This window comes from Megalopta genalis, chromosome 8, assembly GCF_051020955.1.
Source record: "Megalopta genalis isolate 19385.01 chromosome 8, iyMegGena1_principal, whole genome shotgun sequence".
Classification (NCBI taxonomy): domain Eukaryota; kingdom Metazoa; phylum Arthropoda; class Insecta; order Hymenoptera; family Halictidae; genus Megalopta; species Megalopta genalis.
Genome location: NC_135020.1, coordinates 13,652,479 through 13,665,114, shown reverse-complemented (window position 1 = coordinate 13,665,114; position 12,636 = coordinate 13,652,479). Strand labels below are relative to the sequence as shown.

Sequence of the window (12,636 nt, the reverse complement as noted above, 5' to 3'; positions counted from 1 at the left end):
GCTGATTCCAACCGATCCTATCGGAACGATGCTAATAAATCGACCAAGAAACATGGTCGTTATGTTATAGGATCGGAAAATATATCGGTCAAATGTATGTATTCATGGTAACACACAAAGAAACAGGGGAAGTCGGAGCGAAATGAGAAAACTTCTCTCAGAGATTTGCTGATTGAATTCGGAAACCGTTGGCGAGGGTTTGCGCTAATTTCGCGCGGAAATGAGCCGCGAACTGATCAATGAAAGAGGTAAATTCCCGTGTCGAACAAAAGTATGCGCAAGTTAACATTATGCCTGGGATATCGCTGATTATGACATTCCCTCGATCCGGAAACTGGCCTAAGGTTCGCTTAAGTTTCTTCAGATCTTATTAACGGTAGATTGCCGGAACAAGTCAATTTGACTAATTTACGATATATCTATAAATATATAAATAAATATGTAAGTACATATATATATATAGCATTTGCTATACGTCGCGTCATTATCGCACGATTGATCTTATGTATGCTGAAAGACAAAAAATTCATATATATATATATATATATATATATATATATATATATATAAATATGAAAAATGCATATATAAATATATAAATATATATATATAGAAAAAAAATATAAATATATATATATATATATAGAGAGAGAGAGAGAAAAAATATATGAATATATATATATGTATATAGAAAAAAATATATATAGAAAAACTTAATAATTTAATTAATAAATAATTTTTAATAATTTAAGTTTAAATAATAATTTAAACTCAACCATTTTTAGAAATAATAAATAACTTTTAAATAATAATAAAAAAATTATTTTAGTTTTTATGTATATGTAGCCCATCGTGCTGTGAAATTATTTCTCTGTATTTTAGCATTCTATTTTTTATGCACCCCGGTACATTCTTACGATTTTTTATTCAGAGAGGCTTCAAACAATCTGTGCAATTTATTTCGAGTATTTTATGGAGGATCATAAAAATTGTCAATACATATATAGGAACGACAGTAGAGTCTACACGTTGCACAGACATCGTTCTTGATGTGTTGAGAGCTAGCTTCGGGTTTTGTCTTTCAGCATACATAAGATCAATCGTGCGATAATGACGTAACGTATAGCAAATGCTATTCCGAAGCAAAAAGGACCGTCGTCGATGGACATCTTCTTGACATTTGTTCCTTTTTTTCTTTCTCATTCGACCGGTCTATTCGATCATCAATAATCCTACTTTCGTATGTATCCATACCAACGATATGCCGTTTTTGTAAACTGTCCCGGATGACCTTCCACGTAGCACGCTGACCAAAAACCAGTCGTGTCAAAGGGAGACAGACCAGCCGATGAGTCGGCAGCGCGACTTTTGATATATAGATCCGTGCTCGATCGGAACAAAAGGGAAACACGCCGCGCGGATCTGCGATCGGATTGCCGCGCGAAAAAAACAAAACACGATCGGATTTTCGAGAGTCACGGTTCGATTAACAGAACGGTTTCCCGTGGAAAACATCCGCGCGTCGGACGTCGGCTGTTGCCAAACATTCCACGGTGCGCGTTGGATAAATATTAAAGCTTCCGTTTCGGTTTAAAGGGAGCTCGCCGCCGAGAAAATTATTCGTACGCTTTAATACGGGAAATTAATTTGTACCCCCCTCCCCGGGCGGGATGGGATGGGAGGAGGGGGGAGAGGGCGCTCGCAGTTATAGGGATGCTCGAATTTTCATAAAACCCGCCGGAAGGGTAGGTATCAATTACGGGCTCGGTTCGAAACTTTTTCGCCCCCCGGAGGCCATCTCTTTTTTCGCTTCAAGTGGAACTTCGCCGAAGTATCGACACCCGAAAGCGGCGAAGGCTTCGGGCGGATAACGTGCGCGCTCCCCGCATGATGTATTATTGGTACCCGGAATGGAAACGTATTTATGGATCCGGCGGAGTCACACTTTATCACGGTCCTTGCAATTCTGTTGCAACGTTATTAAAATCCATGCGGCCGGCACTGTAATTTACACAGTGGTCCACGGTGTTTTCGATATTTCATTGCAGAATTTGCTCTGCGTATAATTCAATTATATTCTCATATGGAGCTTTATGATTTATTTGGGAAAGTTGGAAAATGGCACGGTCGTTCTTAGATATTGTTATCGATATCGCGGGTCTAATTGTATCAAATTAAAATTTTTTACCCCGTTTGCAACGAGCAACTGTTCAATTCTGTTTTCGTTCTTAATATCTTTAATACGTTGGGAAATAATCTGATAGGATTGTTCAATTTTCCCCGAATTTACTGCTTTGTATTTCATCTGCTGCATTTTTTTTTTTTGGTCATAAATGCATGAAATCCGCAGTCTGCATATGAGCCGTTTGAAGCAAAAGTGGGGCAAGTCAACTTTTTCCCAGAGGTTGAATCAATATTATTAAATCATATTTCATTTAATATTTTATTTTTTTATTATTTTGTATAAGTTTTATATTTGTATGGAAGAGTTGTGACAATTTTTTATGTTATCGCATTTTACAAATTACTTTTGAAATAAATTCGAGACAACGAAATAATCTAGTAACCCAGTGAAAGTAACAGTGAAAGTAATCTAGTAATCTAATAACCCAGATAACAGAATATATTATTTGAACGATTATTTTTTAAATAAGTTATTTGAGTAATGCTTACGTCTGTCACGTAATCGTGTCATGTAATATAGTAACAGTAATCCAGTAAAAGTTACAGTGAAAGTAATCTAGCAATCTAGTAACCTATATAACAGAATATACTATTTGAACGATTATTTTTTAAATAAGTTATTTGAGTAATGCTTACGTCTATCACGTAATCGTGTCATGTAATATAGTAACAGTAATCCAGTAAAAGTTACAGTGAAAGTAATCTAGCAATCTAGTAACCTATATAACAGAATATATTATTTGAACGATTATTTTTTAAATAAGTTATTTGAGTAATGCTTACGTCTGTCACGTAATCGTGTCATGTAATATAGTAACAGTAATCCAATAAAAGTTACAGTGAAAGTAATCTAGCAATCTAGTAACCCATATAACAGAATATACTATTTGAACAATTATTTTTCAAAAAAGTTATTTATGTAATGTCTACGTCTGTCATGTAATCGTGACATGTAATCTAGTAACAGTAATCCAGTAAAAGTTACAGTGAAAGTAATCTAGCAATCCAGTAACCCATATAACAGAATATACTATTTGAACAATTATTTTTCAAAAAAGTTATTTATGTAATGCCTACGTCTGTCATGTAATCGTAACATGTAATATAGTAGCAGTAATCCAGTAAAAGTTACAGTGAAAGTAATCTAGCAATCTAGTAACCTATATAACAGAATATACTATTTGAACAATTATTTTTTAAAAAAGTTATTTATGTAATGCCTACGTCTGTCATGTAATCGTGACATGTAATCTAGTAATAGTAATCCAGTAAAAGTGACAGTAAAAGTAATCTAGTAATCTAATAACCCAGATAACATAATATACTATTTAAACGATTATTTTTTAAATAAGTTATTTGAGCAATGCCTACGTCTGTCATGTAACCATGACATGTAATCTAGTAATAATAACCCAGTAAAAGTAACACTAAAAGTAATCTAACTGTCTAATAACCCAGATAACATAATATACTATTTAAACGATTATTTTTTGAATAAGTTATTTGAGCAATGCTTACGTCTGACATGTAATCGCCACATAATCCCCGAATATAACTTGAATCAGTCTACCCCGACATAGGATTACGAAGGGTTAAGAGGATAAGGCAGCGTCCCGCGTTTTCCAGAGACGATGCTGAGTTTGACTGTAACGCATCGCGTTCAGACGACATCGACGCGAATCCAACTTTAGCTGAATCAACAGCGCTCGACTAAGGTCATAAAGCACGTAAAGAGGCTGACGCTCTTCAGTCTAGACCGGAAGAGACCATCCAATCCGCAAGCCTTTTACTGCAGCACGTGACGATAAATAACATTTAAATCGACGTATTCAGCGTTTTGCCCACAGCGGAAATTTGCCTTTCATTTTTCTTCGCTATTCTCGCTGTCAAACACGTGAATAGGAGATATAGAAATTTCTCTCTAATTCGCGCTCAGATTGCACACAAAAAAAAGATTGCAAAAAAAATGGACAATTTGGGTAGAAGAGACACGATTATGCGTCTCGTTTTTATAGTTGTTAACAATCGGTAATTATAAAAATGTATCTCCTCTTCCCAAATTGTCCATTTTTGTGCGCAATCCGAGCGTCGGTTATAGAAAATTTATTGTAATTGCCAAATGCATACTGATCACCTAAATCTTGTCGCGTAAATTAATTCGTACAATAATAGATTTCGCATTGATATAACTTTCGTTTAGATAATTGAATCGTTTTTCATAGTAATGCATTGTTTTATGCTATCCAGATTTAATTTGAAAAATTTGGCACAACTAATATAACTCTCTCTGGTTAATTATTATTTATTATTATCTACCCACAATTATATTTTCTTGCATATTGATTGTATCAGCTATTATTTGATACTACGCATTAGTACATTTCGAGATTCTATTAAACGTGTTTTCCTAAAAATGTAGTCTCTAGAAAACAATTTTTTTCAATGACATAAAATATAAATTTCATTCCACGTTATTATTTGTCATGTTATTTCAAATAAATGAAATAATACATTTTCGATGCATTATTTCGTTTACATTTTCCATTTTCCGGGATGTGTCACCAATTCGAAGACCGCTTGCACATTAATTCCTATTTTAAATAAAATACTCACCATTATATTTCATGTCTCAATTTTATTATCTCTTCTCTGAGATTTTAATTAATTATGTCCGGCATGACGGATGTTTGAGAAATTAAATAAATATCGATCATTCTCCATTCCCGGGAACGAGCAAATTCAGTCGGGAAGCTGAATGAAGGATTCGATTAATCATGACCGCAAAGATAAACTTTTTTCATTTTTTAAACGCAGGTGTGCTTAAGTAACAAGCACATTTTGATTTATCTGAAAAGTTCACCAATGTTGCAACATAGTACTTAGACTTATATTTATTGTCTTATTATTTAACTTATAATATTTATCTTTTACGTATGTATTTATATATTTAAATATATATTATTTAAATAGATGATTATATATATGTTTAATTTAAATTATATAATATATATAAATTATCCAAATATATATAATAAATATAAATATAAATATAAAAATAAATATAAGTAAATATATATATAATAATAATGTACATAATTTAAATATATTTATATATTATATTTACTTATATATTTACATATTTAACTTTTATAAATTAAATTATAATTCAACTTATAAAAGTAAAGCACAATAATTATAGCTTATACGAAATAAAACAGTATATCCTCAGATTGTTACTACTAAATTTGTACAAATGTCGGGATGGTCACACTGACCCTACCTTGAAAACCAATTATCTATTTTTCTTACCGAAGCCTGCAGGCTAATCGGCTGATTGCACCTCCCCCGATATGCAGCTGATAATTATTATCAGCATCTTTGTAGCCTGCTCACAGAGACGTTTATTTGACAAAGCCCGGTCGAAGTTAGGAATGGCAAGCAGCCCGGCATTGCTTCTGAACTAAAAGTACCATTGTTCTTGAAGGATGCCTTTTACGAAGAGTGGCGTGTTTGACCGCACACCACTTAGCCCAGAATCTCCGCGAAGCGTGGTTCTTTCATGGACCTCTCAGGCCGGATGAAAATATCCGACGGACGCTGCGCGAAAAACCAAGTGCGTCCGTTCCTGAAGAACCCTGCGGTGCGCCCCGTGACGAAAAAATTTTTAATATCCAACGCCCGGGGATTGTTCCGTGCAGTCGCGGACGTGATGTTCCCAGGTCGCAAAATGGGCCATGAAGTAATCATGTTTGCGGTTTTCGGGACAACGACTTTGATTTATGACCGGGCTAGGACTCGAAACCACCGAACTGCTAAAGATAGATGAATTCTAGGCGTAAATGGCGAAGTTAGCGTACACCAGCGGAAATAGATTTCAAATTTTACCGTACGTGCAAATAATAAGTTAATCCTTAAATGCACGACCTTTTTGTTATCAATTTCTATTTATCAAACTTTATTTCCAAAAAATGGCAAAAAGGCAAAAATTATATCTTTAGGAAAATAGTTTTTTTATTAGAAAATTATTGGATGCAGCGAATCGGCTACAAAACAAAATATTCTTCTAGATACACTATACACAGGGTGTCCTAAAATTATGGTACTCCCAGGAAATAAGAGGTTCCTCAGGTTATTTGAAGTAACTTTTTCCTTAGCGAAATTGCAATCCGCGGCTTCGTTTACGAGTTATTAACGAAAAACAGTGACCAATGAGAGGCGAGCTTGGTTGGCACGCGGCGGCCGAGCGGTCGCCTAGCGCCTAGCGCCGAGCGAACTCGCCCCTCATTGGTCAGCGTTTTACATGAATAATTCGTTAACGATGCCTCGGAGAAAATTTTTGCAAAGGAAAAAGTTGCTTCGAATCACCTCAGGAATCCCTCATTTCTCGGAAATATCATAATTTTGGGACACCCTGTATATTGTCAAACGGCAACACGATAAGAGTTCAAATAAATAATTTCTTCCGAATTCACCTGATTTGGATGTTAACGTATTATCTTGAATATTTGTGATTAACATTCGAATACTTGCAACTTAATTTTATTTACATTTTCTGCAAACCAATGCTAATTATGATTAATCTATAAATAAGCGCAATTTGTTTATGTCGTTAGTCTACGCATTGCAGCCTCGAACGAGCACATTACCGTAAAAAAGATAATTTTATCCATCCAGCGCCAAGGGTAATCGAATCGCTGTGGAAATCTGACTCGAATTGAAACGATGATATATTTTCGCCGGGCGACGCGTTGCCCCGCAAGGTCGTCTCATTGGCGTAAACACCGGCGCGCCGATTCAGTTTCGGTGGCTAGTTCCGCGTGGTTCTAGGTTTCTAGCAGCGGACGCATTAGGACGCGCGAGGGAAACCAGTTTTTCGCGGCGCACGCCTGGCGAAAGTTTTTGGGAAATCCATAAAATCCTCGACTTATCGAGGCTATCGGCGCGATGCTTCCTCCCCCGTTGGACGTGATTTAACGCGCGGCTTCCGGTCGAAGATACGTATCGACACCAGTGTCACCTTAAGCCGGCCTGATCGATCCAATATTATTATATCTGCCTCGATCCTCGGGCCACGCTCTTTGAATAAAATATAAGCCACCGCGAGCGTACGAAATATCTCGCGTCCCTGTATCCCGATTTTCCGTCCAAGGTTCGCCGAGTTTTGTGTCTCTCCGCCGGCGTTAGCATCGATTCCACGAACTATTCCTCTTGCTCCCGACCTGCTTGGCTTCATAATCCCCAATAAATATTCCAGTCGAACCGTCAAAAGGAGCTTTGATGTCTCGATAAGACGCGCCTCGCGGAAAGTGTAAGTGAGATCCGTCGATTATAACGCCATCTCAGATTTCTCTCGGCGAGCTAGATTGAAAATGCTGGTTCGCTCACGAAACACCATAATTTCCACAATCGACGCCTCTCTCGTTCTCGATATAATTCTGAACTCCATTTCAAGTTTCGCGATCGATACGGCACGCTGCACGAAAGGCGCCGCACGGTGATCTGGAAATCCGCTTTCTCCGTTCAGAAGTCGATTTTTCCAAGATCGATGTAGGAGCAAATATTTCTTTGCTGTGAGGTGATAACTCTTTAACGAGTTAGCTGTAACATATAATATGTTATTCCTTCATGTCGAGTATACTCGACAAAAACAGCTAACTGATTATGAAGGATACGTACTTCGATATTCTTGATTAAATTATATATTTTATAAAAGTGTCGTATTTGAACAAAATACGAAGAAATTCAAACATATACCGTATAATTACAGTACAATTACACACCTTCAGCTGTACAAAAGCTCTACAAAATACTAAATATTAATCGTTCCAGAGTTAATTCTGTCATGACTCGACAGCGGATGTTCTGCATTTATGGCGAAATCGACTAGTTGCAATTTAAAAGTATTAAAGAAATTTTGAAACGTGAACGAATCGAGCAACTTAAAGCAGAAGTGTAGCCAGTCAATTTTTTGCTTGATGTAACATTATTAAATCATTTCAAATCATATTAAACAGTGTCGATATACAGGGTATCCCAAAATTATTGTATAAGGGGGGAATGGGGGTTCCTGAGGTCATTTGAAGTAACTTTTTCCTTAGCGAAAGTTCAATCCGCGGCTCCGTTTACGAGTTATTAACGAAAAACGCTGACCAATGAGAGGCGAGCTCGGTTGGCGCGAGGCGGTCGAAGCGCAGTTCTGCTGATTGGCCCGGCCGCCTCGCATCAGCTAATCTCGCCTCTCATTGGTCACTGTTTTTAGTTAATAACTCGTAAACGAAGCCGCGGATTGCATTTTCGCTGAGGAAAAAGTTACTTCAAATGACCTGAGGAATCTCTCATCCCTCGCTCGTATAATAATTTTGGGATACTTTGTATACAGTATAATTACAATATAATTACACACTTTTCAAAGAAATTGCAACAGCTGACTGGTTAAAGAACTATCAAATCCAAAATATTATTCTTCCTAGATAATTCTGTCATGAGTAGATATCATGCATTTATGGCGAAATCGAGCGCAATTTAAAAGTATTAAAAGAATTTTGAAATGTGAACGAATTGCGCAGATTAACTATTCGAGGCACAGGTCATTGGTTTTCAGATTTAAAAAAGGGCCCATGTTGCACAGAAATTTTATTGCGTTTTAAATGAAACAAAATTGATATATTTTTTATTAACAAAGGAATCGCATAATATAAAAACATAAAAAAAGGTGATAATAATTCAATTTAATTATTGGGACTCGAACAGTCCCACCGTGTCACATGGGCCATATTTTAAGGTAGGTTTAAAAATGTTCCACCATGCAGTGGCGTGCATAAAAAAAAAGATGGGACATTTTTAGTGCCCCAAAGAGTTAAAGCAGTCAAATTTTTGCTACATTGATGTGACACTATTGAATCACATTAAATCATATTAAAAAGTGTCGACACACGCGTCTTTTAACTTCTGGCCATGAATAGCCGTTCCCCGGATCACCGTGAATTGGAATCGTTCAACCTATCCGATACCTTGAGCGAACAGCTCGATCGAATATTTATAAAACCTCGACGTGAACCATGAATCTCCGAAGTCCCCTAAGGTTGCCCCCGAGGCGTCACACGTCCGCTGTCGCGTCGCGGAACAAATCGGGCAGCTTGAAAACCAAAAACATTAGAGCAAACAAACATATCCTACGAGAGACAGCGTCCGAGTTTCGCGGCGACCCTGAATCTCTCAGACTTTCCGCTTCGCGAGGGGGGCTAGCACTGGCTGGTGCAGGATAGAGTGATTCCATAACGCGAGGAGGGAGATCGCCTAATAATGCCGAGGGGGTGGGGCGGAGGGGTGGGCAGAGTGGAGGGCAATAAATCGATTCCTCCGGGGAGAAGTTGAAACTGTCATCGTTTGTTCTAGATGGAGGAGAGGCCTGAATAATCGGCCGGCTGATCCCGGGGATTGCGAGTGTGGTACAGCCGGTCGTAAAGTCGGACCCGAAGAATCCATAAACCTGGTCCGGGGCGGAGCGGATCGGTGCCGCTGAATAAACGCAACCCCCGGGCCGGTTTCTTGGTCAATTTGGAGCCGATACCAGGGATGGGGCGCGTTTTACGAGCCGCCGTGCGTCACGTTACACCGAGGGGCCGTGTAACGGACCCCGAAGGGTCGATCCCGCGCCGCGGCCACCTGACGCGTCCCTGAAGAAGCCGCCCAGCCACTGAAGAAGCTGCCGAGGTCTCGAGCGGCGACTATGCGGAGCGGGGACCGACGTGGCAGCTGGGTGTCCGCGCTACTGATCAGGATTGCGCGCAGCTCGAGGCCAACTGCACCGGCTAGGCGATGCTTCCACGCCAGTGAACCGTCCATTCGTCCTGGACCGCGAAAACGCAAATGTAGCACCGACCGGACGTAGCCACAACGACACCGGAACCATGGACGGCAACCTGACCGCGTGGACGGGCAATCTGACCGCGATGCTGCACCAGGTACCTTGCAACGACAGCTTCCTCGGCTGTCTCGACGACTGCGGCTCCGGCCTCTTCGGATTCGATCACCTCTGCATGGTCGAGAGGGGCAGCTTCACCTCGTCGATGACGTTGCTCTGCCGACCCTGCGACTACACTTGCGACGTGAACGTCTCGCTGATACTCAGCGGCCTCGAGAGCATCGAGGGCGTCTTCTTGTCCAGGATACCGAGGTTCAGGGAGTGCAACGAGACCGCGTTCGGCACTCAGGTAAGACGTTCCCCGTTTCCCACGGGTCATCGACGATCTCTTCATCGGCTTGCCCTTGCAATTCCGAGATTAACCGTCTTGATGTTTGTCTCTGTAACGTCGAGCTGGCGGAGTCTCGTTGCTTCTGATTTCGACTGATTGATGTGGCAATCCAATCTTCGCTGTGATTGTTCTAAAGTTTGCTATCCTCGCCGATTTGAGCTACCTTGGAATATATTATCAAGGTTATTTTAATATTTTTATACTTGTTTTGTCGATATTTATTTTTTAATATTTATCTTAATATTATTTTAATATTTTAATATTTTGATATTTTTTAATATTTCAATATTTTTTTCTACATTTCAATATTTTAGTATTTCAATATTTCAATATTTCAATATTTCAATCTTTATTTCAATATTTCAATATTTCAATCTTTATTTCAATATTTCAATATTTCAATCTTTATTTCAATATTTCAATATTTCAATCTTTATTTCAATATTTCAATATTTATTTCAATATTTCAATATTTCAATATTTCAATATTTATTTCAATATTTCAATATTTATTTCAATATTTCAATATTTATTTCAATGTTTCAATGTTTCAACATTTCAATATTTCAATATTTCAATATTTCAATATTTTAATATTCTAATATTTTAATATTTTTGTAAAGCTTCAATATACAGTGATTCTACATGACAAAAATAAGAAACAAATTTGGTATAACATTTTTTTACCCGTGCATCGGTTTTCAAGAATATCGACTTTAAAGTTTATTCATCTTTGTAAAGGATTTATTTGTCGTCTATTCTTCTACCGCGGTTGCCTCCGTCCGAGATAGTGTTTACAAACATTAATTGGTCCCCCGCTCCACCCAGTCACGTCTCTTGCTCAGCACGTAACTTAGCCAATAATAATCAAAAGTCTGAGGATTGGAAAAAGGTAGGTGAAGCGAGCGACCGATTCCCCTTGTCTCTTGCGTCATTTAGTTTATGCGTAGTGTTTCATTTTCACGTTTCCCGATATTTCCTTCAGCTTCTTAACGTTCTACGTTAAGTTGTTGCAATTTCTAATCAAATAAAATGTAATTTGAAGCTGTGGTCAATTTGATCGTGAGAGAGATTAAGCTCGCCCTAGATCTAAACCAAATTGAACCTAGACCTCACTGTAATTTAACGTGAATCGAAACCGAACCCAGACCTATTCCATTTCTTCGTTTTATCGGGAATTTCCAGTCCTGATCTATTTAACGTTTGACAATGTGTTTTGTGTTTAAGGAAATACTTTGTTCAAATGAAAAGTGATAAAGAAATTGCATAAATTAAGGCTGGTTTAGATCATGGGTTGATCACTACAAACCACAATATTCTACAGTAAAAATAATACAGTGTAATGCTGACCATATTTTCTTGCACGTAACGCGTAGTCGAAGATTACTTATTATATTTGAAAGTCACTCAAATCGATGAGCAGTGCAAAATTTTTGATAATAGCCATTTTCAATAGCGTTTATAAATGTCGAGCCGAGCATAGAAAATTAAACTATCTCAAAAGTAAAAAGCTATCACTTTTCAGATTTTACTCTTAATTTCAGATTACAGATTTTAGGTCTAATTGAAAATAATCCTCTCGAAGTAGAATAATTAGAAATATCGAAGTACATTGAGAACCATATGCATCTGCTTCTTGCTAAGAATTCCGACATTTTTTGGGTCACCCTAATGTACTTGCTTTTCAAGCTTCATGCTTCTATGTTCCTAGTGAGACTATTTGAAGCGTGCATTTTTCTAATTATGACAGAAGCCCCAATTAACTCTTTAGCACTACACGACGATGTATTTCGTTGTTGCCCATATTTACAACCAGCGTTGAAGGCAACGTATATCGTTATTCAGCCTCGAAAGAATTAAAATTGGAAAAAAATATATTCTGTGTTATTTTAACTGAAAACATTCCTCTAAAAATTTATAAGTGTTACAATGGCAATAAGAAGAATAACAATGATAACAATAAGGAGTTTTTGAACAGATTCCACAAAGTATCCAAGTGCTTGTAAATAGTGGCTGTATAGTGTACAGAGAGCAGGCACGTTGAATTAACAGTTGAACAAACAGTGACTCGAACCCTCAAACAAGCTTTATGCACACACAGCTGCTATTCGCTTCTTCATGGTTTCGGCTCTCGACTGGTTAACTTCACGAGCTATGAAAAGAATTCTCGCTGGCAAAAACGCTCTATTTGCACATA

General features: G+C 37.8%; 1 protein-coding gene across 1 annotated transcript in view; it reads left to right on the top strand.

The window, feature by feature from the left end:
- The window catches only part of 5-HT2A (5-hydroxytryptamine receptor 2A), a 136,571-nt gene that overhangs the window by 35,930 nt on the left and 88,005 nt on the right, over positions 1 to 12,636 (top strand). The window contains exon 2 of the mRNA XM_033465310.2: positions 9,580 to 10,397. Coding sequence (XP_033321201.1) covers positions 10,095 to 10,397 — 303 coding nt within the window. The 5' untranslated portion in view covers positions 9,580 to 10,094. The remainder of the gene's footprint in view (positions 1 to 9,579; positions 10,398 to 12,636) is intronic.